Raw genomic sequence first — 20,028 nt, 5'->3', positions numbered from 1 at the left:
TAGGGCTTTATTGATTTTTTTAGAAAGGTAGGGAGAGGGATAGAGAGATAGAAACATCAATGAGAGAGAATCATCGATCAGCTGCCTCCTGCATGCCCCCTACTAGGGATTGAGCCTGCAACCCAGGCATGTGCTCTGACCAGGAATTGAACCAATAACCTCTTAGTTCCTAGGTCAATGCTCACCCACTGATCCATACCGGCTGGGTTGTGTGACCGTTTTTCAGTATGTCCCTGTATATCCAGTTTTAGACAATTGAGGGTTCCCTTCCATTTGAAATGTATTTTAATTTTTATAATATTTGAAACCAACTAAAGGTGGTAATTTAGTTAGTACTTATTAGCAATCTTTGGTTGTAATTTTTTTAATAGGCTAGAGCTGCTGTTTCTGGGAGGATAAATGTATAGGAATTGTTTGAATAACGAGGGAAGCTTGCTCTAGTGTTATTATGGTCCTTTCCCCCTCCTCTTTGAATTTTAACATATAATTTGAATACAATTTTATTTTAAAAACTAACAGCTATGTAATAGATCCCTAGTTCCACAGTTTCCTACATATATACCTCTATATATATTTGGCTTTTCAAAAAGTTGAAATAATGTTAATCATCTTGCTTGTAGCATATCCTCTAGCTAGCCCTACATGCCCTCTCCCCAGGTCTTCCATTTGCTTAAGCATGAATTACTTTAGGGTATTAGAGAGAGCAATGTGTGTTTTAATACAGGAATATGGAATTTTATTGAAACATCAAAATGCTTTTTTCGTGTTTGGCACAGCGATTATGTTTTTATAGCACATAATTGGCTGCCCTGGTTCCATTAGCCACCAACCTGTTCCTCCTCTGGTTCTAAAGCTGGTTATTCTGTAGTGCGCAGTGAAATTTCAGTAGTTTCTATTGTTTGGCTTATTCACTGTTTTATTGCATTGCATTAGTTCTGAAAAAGAGGTGATGGAAAACATTAGTGTACTGCTGGACTAAAGTACTTTTTGTCTGCTTAAGTGTAATACAAGCAAGTGTTACTGATTTGAAAAATGTAAAATAAAAGATTTCTAAATTGACATTCTGGAGTACTTGGCTCTATTTATTTTATTAAACACAGTAAAAAAATTTCATGTTCAGCAAGAATATCTTTTACTTATATGAATTATGTCTTGCTACCTATATATATTGAATTCATAAATGATTCTGATGCATTTCTAATTTTCTACAGGTTTATTGAATATGGTGAATATAAAAACAACTACTACGGCACAAGTATAGACTCAATTCGGTCTGTCCTAGCTAAAAACAAAGTTTGCTTGTTGGATGTTCAACCTCATGTAAGTAAATAATGAACTATTCACTACCCTTCCAGCCCATGTATCTGAGCTTGATGCGAGCATCTCACTACAAGGTTGAATCTGAAGTCTACTCACTTTGGTCATGTATGTGGCTTTGCTAAGATGACAAAAGCATTTCAAAAAATTTGAGAAGTTTTTGGTGAACTGAAAGCCCATATTATTGTTAGAAAGAGGAGTAGGAAAAGCCTCCAAATCTGTGTTTGTAAGTCTTGTTTATATTCAATTTTTTCCAAGTATAAGGTCTCTTAGATTTTCTTTTCTATATTTCGTATTTTTTTTAATGTTGCATTATATGTATTCTTATATATTATCATAAATATTTATAACTAGAAGACCGGTGCACGAAACTCGTGTACTGGGGCAGGGGTGTCCCTCAGCCCAGCCTGCACCCTCTCCAATCTGGGACCCCTTGGGATCCCGACCATTGTGGGATCAGGCCTAAACTGGCAGTTGGACATCCCTCTCACAATCCAGGACTGCTGGCTCCCAACTGCTCGCCTGCCTGCCAGCCTGATTGCCCCTAACCACTCTCCTGCCACCCTGATCGATGCCTAACTGCTCCCTTGCCAGCCTGATTGACGCCTAACTGCTCCCCTGCTGGCCCGATTGCCCCCAACTGTCCTCCCCTGCCGGCCTGGTCCCCCCCAACTGCCCTCCCCTGCCAGCCTGCTGCCCCCCCAACTACCCTCCCCTGCTGGCCTGGTCCCCCCAACTACCCTCCCCTGCAGGTCTGGTCACCCCCAACTTCCCTCCCCTGCCAGCCTGGTTGCCCACAACTGCCCTCCCCTGCTGGTCTGGTCCCCCCCCGACAGCCCTCCCCTGCTGGCCTGGTCCGCCGCAACTGCCCTCCCCTGCCGTCCTGGTTGCCCACAACTGCCCTCCCCTGCCAGCCTTGTTCCCCCAACAGCCCTCCCCTGCTGGCCTGGTCCCCCCCAACAGCACTCCCCTGCCGGCCTGGTCCCCAACAACTGCCCTCCCCTGCCAGCCTGGTTCCCCCCCCAACTGCCCTCCCCTGCCGGCCTAGTCCCCCCAACTACCCTCCCCTGAAGGTCTGGTCCCCCCCAACTACCCTCCCCTGCTGGCCTGGTCCCCCCCAACTGCCCTCCCCTGAAGGTCTGGTCCCCCCCAACTACCCTCCCCTACTGGCCTGGTCCCCCCCAACTGCCCTCCCCTGCTGGCCTGGTCCCCCCCAACTGCTCTCCCCTGCGGGCCTGGTCCCCCCCAGTTGCCCTCCCCTGCTGGCCATCTTGTGGCGGCCATCTTGTGCAAGGGTGTAAAGGTCAATTTGCATATTAGCTCTTTATTACATAGGCTTTTTAACAATGGCCCTTTTGGTTCTAGGTTCTATCTATATCCTAGATTTGGGGTTTGTGTATAACTAGAGCTGTGGGGCATTTCACAGGAACTCCATGGCATGAGCCCCTATTGCTGCTGTCAGGTAGGTCTCTGCCTGGCACCCTGGGAAATCTCAGGAACATGTGGACTGAGGGTGCCAGTGGATGAAGCCATTCAGTTGTCACACCATCTAGCCTCCAGCAGAAACCTAACCCACAGCATTTTCCTCATAACCAGCAGCCAGATTCTCACTTCAGGGATGGCTGCACCCCAGGGTGTAAAACCTCCAAGGGCCAGCCAGGATGGCCCGGAGAAGGCCTTGGCCACTAATCAGGAGTCAGTAGGGTGGCTGACTCAGGCACCAGCGATGAATGGGACACACTCTTGCTTGAGCAGAACCTCCCGCTGGTGTCCTGGGGCTAGTTGTTCCCAACTTCCTTGGTGTGGTTAAACTCTACCTTCTCAGTGCCTCACCAGCTCCTCTGTCCCCTGTCACTTATAGTGTAAATAACAAAATATTTTCTGGAGGAGTGTTGGCAAGCTTCATGAAAAGCAGGAGGCTTGCCCTTTTGGGGCACTTTGAAGAGTAGAAGGAAAGAGGAGAACCCATGCCTAAAGTCAGGAAGAGACTTAAATAGGATGGCTGGAAGACTTTTGTGTACAGAACGTTATCCAAGTCATAGGGGATTTGATTTAAAAATCACTTTTATGGTATTTCTAGCCGCTTCAGTTCAATATTAATTATGGTATATTTCAAAACATTTTTTAAGGCAAGTTACATTCTTCATCATCTTTACAGGGGGATTTATTACATTTAATTGTCAACAACTGATTGAATAATACATTGAAAGATCAACTGACCTTGACTAGGAAATAATTTTAAGAAATTTACTCCTTAGAAAATTTTGTTTTATTGTAAAAATTGCTCATGACATTATGGAGAAATATAAAAACAACCTTATTTTCTTCCTTGTAGACAGTGAAGCATTTAAGGACACTAGAATTTAAGCCCTATGTGATATTTATAAAGCCTCCATCAATAGAGCGTTTGAGGGAGACAAGAAAAAATGCAAAGATTATTTCAAGTAGAGATGACCAGGGTACTGTGAAGCCTTTTACAGTAAGTATCATGATGCTTTAGTGAAAATACATAAGCAGTAGTTAAAATCACATATGCAGTAGTGACTATCTTAGGAAAACTATAATAGATGAAGTGTGATCCAAAAATCTACAATATAGAATTGTGTTTAGGTACAGACATTTTGAGTAATTGTACTGTAATTGCTTTTTGTGCTTCCATGAATGCATCTTCATATTAAATTGACTCAAAACTATTTGGCATACTTATAAAATTTTTGTAGGCCATTTATACAAAAGTTAGACCAGTTGGTTTTCAGACTATTATTTTTAAGGGGAAAAATACTAAAGTCAATTACTATTAATCATTAATGATCTAGATGAAAATTTTAATAATTTGCCTTTTTTGTCTTTTTGCATCAACAATATTTAGCATAATAAAGGAAAAAGCATCATTTTGGGTATAGTAGACTCATGTAATTATTCAGTATTTTTATTTCCTATGAATGTTGTTATAAATGGCAACTGCGGTATGTTAATGACTACAGTGATTTCTGGCAAGGCCTTTCATTTCCTTGTTTTTTGTTTCTATCTTTTTTCTTTTTTTTTTAAAATATATTTTATTGACTTTTTACAGAGAGGAAGGGACAGAGATAGAGAGTTAGAAACATCGATGAGAGAGAAACATCGATCAGCCGCCTCCTGCACATCTCCTACTGGGGATGTGCCCGCAACCCAGGTACATGCCCTTGACCGGAATCGAACCTAGGACCTTTCAGTCCACAGGCCGACGCTCTATCCACTGAGCCAAACCGGTTTCGGCTGTTTCTATCTTTAAGATAATATATTCTGCCTTAGGATAGAAAGTAAAGAGCAAAGAAATTAAATGTCAAGACCTTTTTTCTCCTCTCTCTCTTAACTTTCCCCTCCCTCATTTTTAATTTGTACACTATAAATTATGGTTACAAAATACAGATTATACTTTTGATTCCCAGTATTTGATAAGTATCTTTTTTACAAAATACTGGCAATACATATCCATGCTGAATAAGTATCATCATATGATATTACTGAGGGCTCCAGATTAACACTAAAGTTAAATTTTTTGTTGTGAAATATTCTGTGACATTGAAATGTGGACTTGAAATTAGTATGTTGCTGTGTAAAGAGTTATTATACTATTTATAAACTTAAATGTTTCTCAGTGGAGATAATAAATGATAGCATAGTCCTAGGATTTAGCTCACATTTATGTATATGGTTATATATAACTCTGAGTTACATAATCAACTAAAATATTTCCTGGCTCAAAAACGTGGGTATGATGGGCCTCTGACCCACTTCCAATGAAGCATAGGAAGGACTTGGTAACTATCATTTTATAAATGTATCCAACTCTGAAAAACTAGTTTATGCTCTAAATTCTTTGCTATGAAGAAGCATAAATAATGCAGTATCAGAGTAGATGGTTCTTCCCATCCCTCCCTCATAACTATTTTGACACTGAGATATCCCTATTATAAGTTAGTGACTGATTACCCTGAACTTCAGGTAAGACGCAAGTTTTGACTCTTGTCAGATCAGTTTAGGTATAAGCAAATCAGAGAAGCAGCAATATTAGGAATTATGACTTCTGAAGAACTTGTAATTAAAGAGGGTAATTTTCATTTCTGGCTGAGGTGAGAGAATGGACACAAAACAGCATTAGATAAGCCAGTGGTGGAATGTTTGCGTTGATGTGATGTAATTGTCTGGTTAACCACTTAAAAAACAACTTCCTTTTGTAGGAAGAAGACTTTGAAGAAATGATTAAATCAGCACAGATAATGGAAAGTCAGTATGGTCATCTCTTTGACAAAATTATAGTTAATGATGATCTCACCATGGCATTCAAAGAACTAAAAACAACTTTTGACAAATTGGAGACAGAGACTCATTGGGTCCCAGTGAGCTGGTTACATTCATAACTAAGAGAAATTTCCATTGATTGTAGAGTAATGATTAGATCAGTTACCATTTTGGTGGTAGGATGTTTTTAAAAAATCTTTATCACGGTCATAGATGTGCAATCTTGGTTAAAATTGAATGTTAGTTTTGTTTGTATCTTTTTATAGCCTTATTTCAAACACAATGTTTGAATATAAGATCCAAAATTGAAATTTGTACAGTACTGTATTCTGAGCAGTTTTGAACTTTCTGCCTGTCTTTATATATAGCTCTATCTCCAAGTTGAGGTTGACGTTTTTAGAGAGACATAACTAGAGAATAAATATTAGAGATCAGCTGGTGTCAAACATGGTTGCTGCCATCAAATCTGCTCATTAGCACTTGCAAAGAATTAGCTACGAAGCCTTGAGCAGCTCCAGGCAGACAGGACAGCTTTGCTGGATTTTGGGTAGATGATCATAGGGGTCCTCTTTCTATTCTAAAAGTGCAAGCTTTTTCTGATGTATATGCAGTACAGTAAGTCCTCGCTTAATGTCATTAATAGTGGGTATTTAATGACCTATAAGGAAACCAATTTTACCGTAAGCTAATTGATATAAGCAGGAGTTAAGTTCCTATGGCATCTCATCAGCGTTGTAATGAAACTTATGTTGAACAAAACGACATTATTCGAGGACCAGTGTGTGCATTTAAAAATCATTCTTAAAGGAATTACTGAAAAACTGCCTGAGTGACCTTCTTGTTATAGCTTGAAGGGACTTATGAGTACTATCTGTACTCAACAAATATTTACTAAAGGAAGATAGGGCTAAAATTGATTATATATGTAACTAAATTTTTTCCTATAGCATTGATCTTAAAATGTTTATATCTTGGTGCAAGAAATGATTACAAAGGACATTTTTATTTGTATATCCTTAGGTAACATTTCTAGAGTCACAAAAAAGTGTGTTTTGTTTTTTTTTTAACTGGCTTTGGATTTTCCCAATAAATTATAAGAATGTGATTCCTATTCTAAAAGCAGAGATTTGACATGTTTCTGGTATAGTTAAAGAAGATATAGTTAAAGACAAAAATGTTAAATATGCACAGTTTATCACCATATATTTAAATTGTACTAAGATGTACTTCAGAAAACTTTTCATGTATTAACTTATTTCTTCATCAAAATAATTCTTAATACTAGCCAGGTACCACCATAATCTTGCCATTTTTAAGAAGTTTAAGAAAGGCTCTTATAAATTTTTAGATGGAACCTCTTATTTTTCTTTTATACTACTGACCTCCAGCAAGTAAATTATATAGCTCAAAATAGTAATGTTCATAAGTTATATTAGAATATGTCCTGTCATTCTTGCATGCAGTAAGATCCTGCCAATCAAAAAATCTTTGCATCCGTGACTTTCAAACAGAAAAAAAGAAAGGTTTTTGTTGATTTATAAAAGAGAGTTTAGATGCCATGTTTAAAGAAAAATAGAATGCAGTAAAATTTTATATATTTATGAACTATATGAGAGGCATATTTTTTAATTATTAAATGGGGCTACTCATAAAATAAATTATATGTATAGATGGAAATAACTTAAAATAGTAGTTTTATAAGTCAGGGTCAGCATTCCATGTAAATATTTGACCTTTATTTCGTACACAGGTAGACCCACTAGCGTGTTATATATGTGCACTGGACATGTGGTAGCATTAGCCACTGGATTTCCTTCAGACATGTCAGATTTCATTTTAGGAACAGAGACAACAAGTACTGTAATGATATTGACACACACCAACATATTTAGATAATCAGACTAAGTATCACTTAACAACATAATCCAAACAATGGTTTCTATGTTTATTAACTAAATAGTAAACAATATGCTTTTTAAAAAGAGGGGGAGGGATTGCCAAATCCGATCCTAAAGCCATACTTAAAATTGTGTGCTGGTCAAGTCTTACTTAAATGGTTTGACTATTGATGAAAATATCCTATACAAAAAGTAATGGGAAATATATGATAATTTAGGCAATCATATAAATAATTTGGCAATCCAAATTATTTTTTTCTGAAATATCTACATGAATTTTTTTTTTATTTGCAGATAACTGCCTCAGTTCTTTACTGTAGGGGTAGAGATAGTGTAAGATGGTGGAGACTGAATCCTTTTTCTTCTGGGGACTGGAGATGTTATAAAAATGTAACTGTCCAAACCTTTCTCCCTTTTTAGACTGGAGCTAAATAATATTTTGAAAATAGTGTAAAGGGGGGTACTTTGAGAAATCTTTTATCAGGTAGTGTACATGGTCTGGCAGGTGAAGTTTACATGGCCACTTGATGCTTACAAAGGATATGGTTACAATTTAATAAGGCAGTGCCCGCTCCAAGGGCTGGTTGATAACTGTCACAGAGGCTCTTGATTCTGGACTCTCTGCACCCCAAACTCCTCCGGCAAGGAAACGATGGGCTGCGCACCTCCCTGTACTAGTTCTTTAAGTAACCTGCTCCCAAGACAGTGTCAGCCACTATTTGAGAGAAGAGAAATGTTTTTTAAATCCAAATATTTAATCCAAGATCAAGAAGAAATTTGTATATTCCCATGACTAACAAATGAGAGTCAGTTAAAAATAAAAAGGTGGAATTGAAATATAATATTGTACCACTATTTTACCTACCAATATAGATGTTTTTGAATTTTTAAGGCTGACATTCCTGGTATTATGTATATATATCTAAATGATAATTTAAAATTGATGAACATGGAAACTTCTCAGATTTACAAAACTATGTTGTTAAAAGCTTCCTGAAGATAGAGTTTTATTATTTATTTTCTTTATGACTAGTAAAAATTTATAAATAAATGTAATGGAAAACCTTTGATCTTAATAAAGTATCTTCAAATTATGTGTCTACTTTCTTAAAAATTGTTTTTTCACTTGGAGATTACACTGTTTCCAGTGGTAGAACAAATTCTGTTCTTTACTGATATCAAGTGATTTATTTGAACTTGCTGTGTCTAAAATTAAATTTCATATTTGTTTCAAATATTTGTTGGGTTCACCAAGTTTTTTGAGAAATGGAATTCACTAGTCTTGCTCTTACCCATACCGTTCAGTGATGTGGAGAAATGCAGTGGGATGCTCTATCCAGGCTGCCATGTTGGTAATAGCCTCCCCCCCCCCCCCTTCCTCATAGGCAAAAAGCTAAACTTATTCTGCTGTGCATATGAAAACTTATACAGTGTTACAGTAAAGAGCATAATTGTTGAGTTTTTGCCTATTACTAGCTTCCCAACCTTGAGAAAGTCATTTAATCTCTCTAGTCCTCATTTTCTCATTAGAAAACAATGGAGACAATAATAGTGCTTATCTCATGGGATTGTTGTAGGTATGAAATGAAACAGCTGATCCATGTAAAGTATAGGAACTAAACTTGGAATTGAAATATTCACTAAGTGTGGGCTCCTGTTTTATAATGATCATTCTCACATAACATAATTAAAAAATAGCTATACAAATATTCTAGTTACCCTACATAGTTTCCCTGTTAGTTATGTCATTGGATGTTTCCTAATAAATAATTTCTATTATAAGCTTTATTATTTTTAAAAATTCCATTACTCCAAGTGTTACATCAGGAAATCATTAGGTAATCTTCAATATAAAAGTGATCTAGTTTTTACTTTTTGCCTCTGGTATGCAATATAGTTGATATCAATTTGAAAGAAATGTCTCTTCATTGTATTAATGTTCTTACATCTGCTACCACTCTTTTCAAATGCTTGCTCAGTTACTTAACCTGAGAAAGGCTAGAAATATATTTCTTTTACATTTGTCATATATACACTGAGTGGCCAGATTATAATGACCACCTGATGTTTGTAGGCAAATTAGCCATACACTACATCATATGGGATATGGAAGCCAAAGGCCTATTCGAACACCTTTGCTGTCTGCAGTTACCAAGATAACACATCTCCAATTCACACAGGAACACAAGGATTGGACAGCCGAGCACTGGAAAAAAGTCATGTGGTCCGATGAATCACGTTTCCAATTGCATCATGCAGATGGCAGAGTGAGAATTTGGCAGAAACAGCATGAAAGCATGCACCCCACATGCATGAGTACAACCCTTCAAGCTGGTGGGGGCAGTGTTATGGTTTGGGGCATGTTTTCCTGGCATGACTTGGGCCCTTTAATTTGTATGGAACAACGTCTGAATAGCACAACATACCTAAGTATCGTTGCTGATCAGGTTCATCCTATCATGTTGATGGCGTATCCCAATGGAGATGGCTTCTTTCAACAAGACAGTGTGCCATGACACGGTGCTCCTATTGTGCAGGAGTGGTTTCAAGAACATGAGGGAGACTTTACCTTGCTTAGGTGGCCCCCACAATCACCAGATCTCAATACAATTGAGCATTTGTGGGATGAAGTTAAAAGAGCCATCAGGCAGCTGGTTCCACAACCATCAAATCTCACAGAACTGGACAGTGCTATTCATCAGGCATGGTGTCAGATTCTTTGCATCACCTTTCAACATCTCGTGGACTCAATACCAAGAAGAATCGCCACAGTATTGAAGGCAAAAGGTGGCCCAACAAAGTACTGATGGGTGGTCATAATAACCTGGCCACTCAGTATACATCCATCTATCTACACAGGCCTAATCACTACCAGAACAAATTGTACTTATTAATCATCACACATCTATACAATTTCCATATACTATCTCATTTAATCCTCACAACTACTTTATATGGAAGATGTCTTCATATTTTACAGTTGAGAAAACTGAGATGTGGGGTTAAGTCCCTTAACCAAGGTGATAGAGGTGACATGTATTGAATCAGAGTTGAATCATGTCTGGCTTCCTCCAACTTCATGCTGTTTTCACTGCATTGTGCATCCTGGTGTTGCTCTAACTTGAGCCAAAGCTGGAAACTGGCAAGACTTGGTAATCATGGGAGTGACTATTCATCATATATATCTATATCTATATATCTATATCTATATCTATATATATACACTAGAGGCCTGGTACACGAAAATTCATGCACTGGGGGGGTTGGGGGGGCAGGGGTCCCTCAGCCCAGCCTGTGCCCTCTCGCAGTCCTCCGGGAGCCCAGCCCTTAGGGGATTTCCCTAAGCCACAGTCTGGCCTCTTGCTGCAGGAGGCAACAGGGAGGGCCGATCAGGGGACTGCGCCAGCCATTGAGCGGCTGCCCGCCCCCCCCCACCATTGCCCCTCCTCTGCCGCTGGTTGCCACCACCCCCCAATCACCATCCCTTCCCTCTTCCCACTGGCACATGCCTTGGCTGGCCAGCCACCACCTGCTCACCAACCCCGCCCCCCACCAATAGGCCATTCGGTCAATTTGCATATTATGCTTTTATTATATAGGATAATGCATATAGGATAATGGACACTTTAAATAATTATAAAGGCAGTGTTTATTAAAATACATTTCATTTTCAAAATTGAGTTGTCAGCTGTTAAAGTGCATATACATTTTAAACTATACTCATATATAGTTTACAATGTTTCCTCAGAATACTATGGCGTTAGTCAGATATAGCTTGATTTATCTACGCCTGTATGAGTGGGTTAATCTTCAAACAGTGGCTATAACAACAAGCACACAAACACTAGCAGAATATACAATTTTCTGTTTAGTCTTCCTGAGTCCCAGTCCTTAGTGACAAATCAAGATTGGTCTAAGTCAATCATGACAATATCCTCTTTGCAGTGATGGAGCTGAGTTAGTCATGCTACTACCCCATTCCGGGTAATATCTGTTAAGGATCTACGAGAAAGACTTGTTTTCCTGATTTAAACAAACATCTGCATGGAGTGAAAATCTCTTATGTCCCTGTCCTGATCCTTCCAGTTTGAGATGCTTTAACTATGTTGCAATACTTGCCAAAATGACAGCCATAATCCTAGCCCTAAACCAGTGGATGATAAAGGCCAGTCTATAGAGGATGGCCAAGTAGAAAAAGGAAAAGATTCTAAATCTATAAGAATATTGAACTGCTATATAAAATTCCTGGGACTTCTTCTTCTGCTGAATAAACAATAAATGTTCTTATGTGCTGTTATTGGTGGGAATATAAATTGGTGCAGCCAATAAGGAAAACAGTATGGTGGTTCCTCAAAAAATTAAAAATAGAGCTACCATATGATCCAGCCATTCCACTTCTGGGTATATATCCACAGGAAAAAAATCACGCTGTTAAAGAGGTATCTGCATCCCCATGTTCACTGCAGCACTATTCACAACAGGCAAGACACGGAAACAGATGAATAAAGAGAGAGTATTCACCCATTAAAAAAAGGAAATCCTTTTGTGGCAACATGGATGGACCTTGAGGGCATTATGTGAAGTGAAACAGAGAAAGACAAATGTTGTGTGTTCTCACATATGGAACCTAAAAGTGCCAACTCATAGAAATAGAGAATAGAATGATGGTTATCAGGGGCTAGAAGGTGGGGAAAATGAATAGATGTTGGTCAAAGGGCACAAACTTCCAGTTAGAAGATGAGTAAGTTTTGATGTACAGCATGGTGACTATAGTTAATACTGTATCATATACTTGAAAATTGCTAAGAGAGTGTGGTATTATCTCTCTCACACACACAAAGATAATTATATGAGGTGATGGAGGTGTTAACTAACTTTACTGTAGTAATTTTGCAATATATGCATGTATCAAATCACACTTTATCCCTTACATATGTTATATGTCAATTATATATCAGTAAAGCTGCAAAAAAATGTTGTGCTAGTTTAAGTCACTGTCTGGCTGTATACTTTCTGCTGGAACCACTCCTAACGTAAGGCCGTATCCAAGAGCAACTCAGACTATCCCAATATCTACTTTCACTTACCAAAGGTTGCCTTTTCCTTCAGGTGTCATATGCCATGCCTTGACACACTGGTTGAACTTTAAAACACTTTAGAACCTGTAAGGTGGACCAAAGATCATTGTTTAAGAAAAAAAGCTATATAAACATGAAGTAATGACTTAAGAAAATATGTTGCTATTAGGAATCTATTAGATACCAAAACAACTGAGGAAGGAAGAGGGAAGGAAACAATACAAGTCTACTTACATATAAGTTAAATTATATATTTTTTTTAATTTGAAGGCAATACATGTGGGGTTAAAGTAAATTCAAAGAGGAATTATAAAAAGAATCCATTAAATGAGATTATAGAAACAGGACCAAATGGATCTCCTATTACAGATTTAAGTGGCATAATCTCATGTATTAAAAAAACAATTTTCACCTACATCAAAAATGGAAGCTAATCATATCCTTCCAGAAGAGAAACATTTATAGTAAGAGGTTTGCCCTAACCAGTTTGGCTCAGTGGATAGAGCGTCGGCCTGCGGACTGAAGGGTCCCGGGTTTGATTCCGGTCAAGGGCATGTACCTTGGTTGGGGGCACATCCCCAATAGGGGGTGTGCAGGAGGCAGCTGATCAATGTTTCTCTCTCATCGATGTTTCTAACTCTCTATCCCTCTCCCTTCCTCTCTGTAAAAAATCAATAAAAATATTTTTTAAAAAATAAATAAAGTAAGAGGTTTGTCAACAATAAGCCAGGCAGATGCAAATATAAAGAAAGTATAGAGTACAATAATAATATCAAAATTGAACTCAATATTCATAAACTAGGTCAAAAGTCATACTTTAATAATCAACGGTATTAGCCACAAAAGAAAGAGTATTGAAGACATACAGCAAAAAATGAGAAATGTCATCAACAAAACCACATTATTTGGTAATCTTTACAACACTTGTTTTAGACCTTGAAGAAAAATAGTTATTGAAGGTCTGATTTTACAGCCATGGAAAGAATGCTCTGTCCATATTGATTCTGGTCAATATGGAGCAGTATGAAAAGGCTGTGCTCCTCTCCTATCATGACCACATCAAAATTACAATTAAATTACAAAACAACCATCATTGAGAACTGCCTGAAGAGTAACTGAACAGAATACCTGTAATTAAGGATACAAAGAAGGAGCCACATCAAGACTGATAAAAGAGGTGGAGATGCCGAATTGGCAAGTCCCACACCCGTGGTGTGGCAGTTAAGATTTTGGAGGGATATCTCAGCTCAGAGGTCTCCCCTGAGGATGGAGGGGTCACAGCCCCCCAGTGGGCTCCCTAGCATGGAGCACCTGTGCTAGGGAGAGGAGTTTCCATAACATGGCTGTGAAAAACAGTGAGTATTGCATCTGAGTGGGATAGAAGGCTGCTGGAGACAGAGGTACTCCTCTTGAAGGGCTCATGCATGGACTTACTTCCTCATGATTCCCTGGCTTTAAGCCCCAGTTCTGGGGCAGCAGCTTGAAAAATGCCAGGTACCTACAGGGAGGAACTAAATTGATTGCTTCAGAGCAAGGGCTGGAGGATCAGGGGGCAGGGCAGCTCTCTCCCAGGAGGGAAGTACTGGCAGGCACCATTGTTCTTTTGTTGAGTGTTTCTTCCTCGTTCACTCTGCCTGAGCTACTTTCAGCAGTATTTCCACACAAGTGGCCTGGCTTGGCTCACACTGTGGACTTTCCTAAAATCTCCAAAAAGAAATGGCTGGTTCAACATGCCCTGTACCTCTTGCTAAGTGACTCCAAGCCCAGCACAAGTGGCAACCAGTTGCAACTTGCAGTGTAACTACCACCAGCTGATCCCCAATGTTGCATAAGTGGTGGCAGGCTTAGCTTGGAACCTAGCTTCAATTAAGCAGTCACAAGCCCAGTACAAGTGGTGATTGGCTTCAGTTCACATCATGGTGACCCCCAAAGAATCCCAAGCCTGGCATAAGCAGTGGCTAACCTTGTTCTGCACCATAGACACTCATAGAACAAACAAACTCAGTTGCCAACTTCAGACCATACCAGAGCACCACCAAGTTCCACAAACGACACATCTGAAAGGCAGACTTAGCTGGTGCCAGAGCTCCACAAAAGTGATTCCCACTCCATGGGGTCAGCCCTCACACAATAGCTTGTCTGCTGTAGACATGGCCAACTCTCACAGCCAATCAGCCTGAGGGCCAACCAGATCCACTGATGCAGTGATGGCGAACCTATGACGCGTGTGTCAGAGGTGACACGCGAACTCATTTTTTTGGTTGATTTTTCTTTGTTAAATGGCATTTAAATATATAAAATAAATATCAAAAATATAAGTCTTTGTTTTACTATGGTTGCAAATATCAAAACATTTCTATGTGACACGGCACCAGAGTTAAATTAGGGTTTTTCAAAATGCTGACATGCCGAGCTCAAAAGGCTCGCCATCTCTGCACTCAAATCTCAATACAAGAGGGCTCATACAATTCACACAAGGGACATCCTTGGAGCACCTGGTTCAGATGACCAGGACCACAAGACGTAGCAGACTGACTTAATATATAAAAATAAAACACAAGTAGTCCCAAAATGAGTAGACAAAGAAAGATGTCCCAGATGAAAGAACAGGATAAAACTCAAGAAAAAGAACAAAATGAAATGGAGACAAGCAATCTGCCAGATACAGGGTTCAAAACACTGGTTATAAGTATGCTCGATGAACTTAGGGAAAAATTGCTATACTCAGAACTTCAACAAAAAGAAAACATAGCTCTGGCAGGTTTGGCTCAGTGGATAGAGCGTCAGACTGCAGACTGAAGGGTCCCAGGTTCAATTTTGGTCGACATGCCAGGGTTATGGGCTCAATTCCCAGTTGGGGGCATGCAGGAGGCAGCCAATCAATGATTCTCTCTCATCATTGATGTTTCTCTCTCTCTCTCTCTCTCTTTTAAAAAAGAAAAGGAAAACATAAAAAAGGATGTAGAAAACTTTAAGAAGAACCAATAAAAATAAATAATATAATAAATGAAATAAAGAATGCATTAGAAGGGAGAGAGCAAAGATGGCTGGACTCTTTAATAAGAGGCTGAGCTTGCTCCCAGGCACAGACTGGATTTACAGCTCAAATACAACATAGTGAGCTTGGAAAAATAAGAGAAGCATAGCTGATTGGACATATTTTGACTAAAGAGCACTGAAGAAACAATGTAGAAGTTGGTAAGAGAGGGGGAGTCATGAAAAAGGGGAGGCCTACCCCCTGTAGCCAGTGCTTGGCTGAGAGGTCAAAGGGATAGTGGTTATAAAGCTCCCAAGTGTGGACTGGCAATCAAACATAGGGATGTCAAACCCTGAGCAATGGAGACAGAAAGGAGAGCCTTTGCAATATGAGGCAGAGGGATCCAAGGGAATAGTCTGCCTCCAAGGTGGGGTTCATACTTTCTCAGTGAAAGAACATGCCTAATGGCAGCAGCCCCAGAAGGAGAGATTCACTATAGGCCCTGGCTGCTAGAAAGGCTGTGCCTCAGTGTGTGGCTCCAGAGTACAAAGGGGCCAGTGAGCAGCACCCAGCAGTGACCTAAAGGGGCCCTCTGCTTTCCTGTAATAGAAACTAAAAAAACAATACAAAAGATCAGTGAATCCAAGGGCTGGCTCTTTGAAAAGATAAGACTGATGCACCATTAACCAGACTCATCAAGAAACAAAGAGAGGGGACCCAAATAAATAAAATCAGAAATAAAAGAGGTGAGTTAACAACTGACATCAGAGAAATACAAACGATTTTAAGAAAATACTATGAACAACTATATGCCAACAAGCTTGACAACCTGGAAAAAATGGACAAATTTTTAGAAAAATACAATCTTCCAAAACTCAATCAGGAAAAATCAGAAAACCTGAATAGGCCAATAACAAAAAAATGAAATTGAAGCTGTAATCAAAACACTCCCAGCAAAACACAAAGTCCTGGTCTGGACAGCTTCACAGGGGAGTTTTATCAAACATTCCTGTGCTGAGTCATTCCCTCACCCTAGGGAGGTCATCTTTCTCACACGGGCATTTGCTATACAGGCAACCTTGCCTGGGGGGAAGACAGTTGATCCACCCTATTAGAAAACAACTTGCCCCACAGTGCAGAGTTGCTCAGGCTCATTAAGAGATTAAAAATGGTAGCAGAGTAAGTGGATGCTGCACAGATAGGCTCCCAGGACCAAACTAGAATTACAACTAAAATACAGAAAAACTCCCTGAATAATCAACAGAAAACTCACTGGAGAGAACCCTGATAACCAAGAATCGAAAGTGGAAACCACATAGAGACTGGTAGGAGGGGCGGAAGTGTGAAAGCGCTGGCCAGGACCCCACAGACAGCAACTGAAATTCCAGAAAGATATCTCAGCTGTGGGGGTTTGCTCTGAGAACTCTGGGGTCTAATCCCCAAGCTGCACCGCACCCCCCCCCCAGCAGAAAGCACCAGAATTGAGAAGGGTACCCACATAACATCTGGCTGTGAAAAGCAGCAGGATTGCTGTCTGCCAGGGAGAGAGAGCTAGAATCAGGAACCCTCTTAAAAGGCACAAAATTCCCTGTGGAGACACCCACCTTGTGCTCTGGCAGAGGGAGGGCAGTGTGGACTTGAGCTGCATGAGCAGAAGCCAGGATCAGGACTCTGGCTTAGAGCTCAGTAGGCAGATACCCTGGTTTCCTATGCTGAGTCATTCCCTTACCCTGAGGAGGTCATCTTTCTCACACGGGCATTTGCTATACAGGCGACCTTGCCTCAGGGGAAGACAGTTGATCCACCCTATTAGAAAACAACTTATCCCACAGTGCAGAGTTGCTCAGGCTCATTAAGAGGCTACAATTAGCTTCCAGGCAGAAGCAATTGCCCCACCTTGTTGAAAAAACTCTTGCCAAACCTGTGGATGATTGCCCGAGGTCAGTTCAAGACAAGATCCTATCAGTGTAGACAGAGGTGGTCTCTGGAGGCTTTAAATCTTTGCCTGATATAATTAGTCAGAAACAGCATTTGACACTGTCCTGCACTAGAGATTGAGAGGCATAGTAGATCTACCTAATACACAATCACAAACCCAAGCATGCACAAAATGAGGAGACATAGAAAAAACCCTCAAATGAAAGAACAAGAGAATTCTCCAGAAGAAGAGATAAATGAAGCAGAGATAAGAAATTTATCTGATACAGAGCTCAGAACAATGATGGTAAAGATGCTCAACAGCATGAGAAAAGATACAGTAACTATAAAACAGAAATAAAGAATGACATAGCACAAATAAAGAACACATTGGAAGGAATATACAGCAGATTAGGGGAAGCTGAGGATCAAATCAGTGAATTTCAAGACAGGGTTGAAAAAATTCACTCAATCAGAGAACCAAAAAGAATAAACAATTTAAAAAGAGGAGGACAGAAGGGAGCTGTATGACAACATAAAATGTAACAGTATTTGAATAGCAGGTGTGCCAGAAAAGGGGGAAAGGGATAGAAAAAGTGTTGGAAGAAATAATGGCAGAAAATTTCCTAACCTGGTAAAGGAAAAAGTCACACAAGTCCAGGAGGCACAGAGAACCCCAAACAAGAAGAACTCAAAACAGGCTCACACCCAGACACATTATAATTAAAATGCCAAAATTTAAAGACAGAGAATCTTAAAGGCAGCAACAGAAAAGCAAACTATTATCTACAAAGGAACTTCAATAAGATTGACATCTGATCTCTCATCAGAAACCCTACAGGCCAGAAATGAATGGCATGAAGTACTCAAGATAATGGAAAATGAGGATCTGAAACCAAGATTATTATATCCAGCAAGGCTATCATTCAAAATAGATGGTCAAATAAAGAGCTTCCCAGACCCCCAAAAAGGTTAAAGGAGTACATCACCACCAAGCCAGCATTATAAGAAATGCTAAAGGGACTGCTATAATGAGAAGAAGAAATAGAAAAAACTAGTCATACATAATTAAAGTGGCAATAAATAAGTACCTACCAATAATAACATTAAATGTAAATAGATTAAATGCGCCATTCAAAAGGCATGGGGTAACTGAGTGAATACAAAAACATGACCCAACTACATGCTGTTTACAAGAGACCCACCTCAGAACAAAAGACACACATACAGTGAGAGTGAAGGAATGAAAAAAAAAATTTCCATGCAAATGGAAAAGAAAAAAAAAGCTGGAGTAGCAATACTCATATCTGGCAAAATAGACTTCAAAATGAAGGCCATCACGAGACAACAAAGGTCACTACATAATACTAAAGGAATTGACCCAACAAGAGGATATAATGCTGGTGAACACAGATGCAACCAATATACTAGTAGGAGTATATATATATATATATATATATATATATATATTATATATATATATTATATATATTATATATATTATATAAACTTCTAGAGGACTTTAAAGGAGAGAGCAACAACAATGCAGTCATAGTAGGGTACTTTAACACCCTGCTGACTTCACTGGATAGATCTTCCAGACAAAAAAATGAACAAGTGACTCTAAAGAACACACTGTATCAGATGGCTTTAATTGACATTTATAAAACTTTTCACAACAAAGCTACAGAATATACATTCTTCCCAAATGCACATGGATCATTTACAAAGACCACATATTAAGACACAAAACAAGTATCTAGAAGCTCAAGAAGACTGAAATCATATCAAGCATCTTCTCAGATCACAGCGGAATGAAATTAGAAATCAACTACAGTAAAAATATCCAAAAACATTCAAACAAATGGAGACTAAATAGCATGGTATTAAACAATGAATGGGTTACCAACGATATCAAGAAAGACATAAAAAAAACCTTCCTGGAAACAAATAAAAATGAACACACAACAACCAAAAATCTCTGGAACATAGCAAAAGCAGTCCTAAGAGGGAAGCTCCTAACAATACAGGCCTACCTCAAAAAAGAAGAAAAATCAACAATATACTATTTAACCTTACAACTTAAAGAACTGGCAAGAGAACAACAAGAAAAGCCCAGAGTAAATAGAAGGAAGGAAATGATAAAGATCAGAACAGAAATACATGACCTAGAGACAAAAAAAATAAAATAAAAATAAAATAAAATAAAATAAAAAGAATCAATGAAACCAATAGCTGGTTCTTTGAAAAGATAAATAAAATTAATTAGCTATTAGCCAGACTCATCAACAAAAAAAGACAGGGGACCCAAATAAATAAACCAGAAATTAAAGTGAAGTAACCACTGACACCACAGAAATACAAATGATTGTAAGGAAATATTATGAACAACTATATCCCAACAAGCTGGACAATGTGGATGAAATGGACAAATTCCTAGAAAAATACAATTTTCCAAAACTCAGTCAGGATGAATTAGAAAACCTGAATAAGCCAATAACAACTGATGAAATAGAAACAGTAATAAAAAATAAGTAAAGCCCTAACCGGTTTGGCT

General features: G+C 39.0%; 1 protein-coding gene across 10 annotated transcripts in view; it reads left to right on the top strand.

The window, feature by feature from the left end:
- The window catches only part of MPP7 (membrane palmitoylated protein 7), a 323,210-nt gene extending 314,615 nt beyond the window's left edge, over positions 1-8,595 (top strand). For 9 of the 10 annotated variants that reach the window (XM_036352096.1, XM_036352155.1, XM_036352125.1 and 6 more), the window contains 3 exons: positions 1,212-1,320; positions 3,653-3,796; positions 5,541-8,595. In XM_036352096.1, coding sequence (XP_036207989.1) covers positions 1,212-1,320; positions 3,653-3,796; positions 5,541-5,720 — 433 coding nt within the window. In that variant the 3' untranslated portion in view covers positions 5,721-8,595. The remainder of the gene's footprint in view (positions 1-1,211; positions 1,321-3,652; positions 3,797-5,540) is intronic. The other variant, XM_036352146.1, reaches the window with a different exon arrangement.
- Positions 8,596-20,028: the final 11,433 nt, after the last annotated feature.

This window comes from Myotis myotis, unplaced genomic scaffold (assembly GCF_014108235.1).
Source record: "Myotis myotis isolate mMyoMyo1 unplaced genomic scaffold, mMyoMyo1.p scaffold_m19_p_1, whole genome shotgun sequence".
Taxonomy (NCBI): domain Eukaryota; kingdom Metazoa; phylum Chordata; class Mammalia; order Chiroptera; family Vespertilionidae; genus Myotis; species Myotis myotis.
This window is presented reverse-complemented; position numbering and strand designations above follow the sequence as displayed.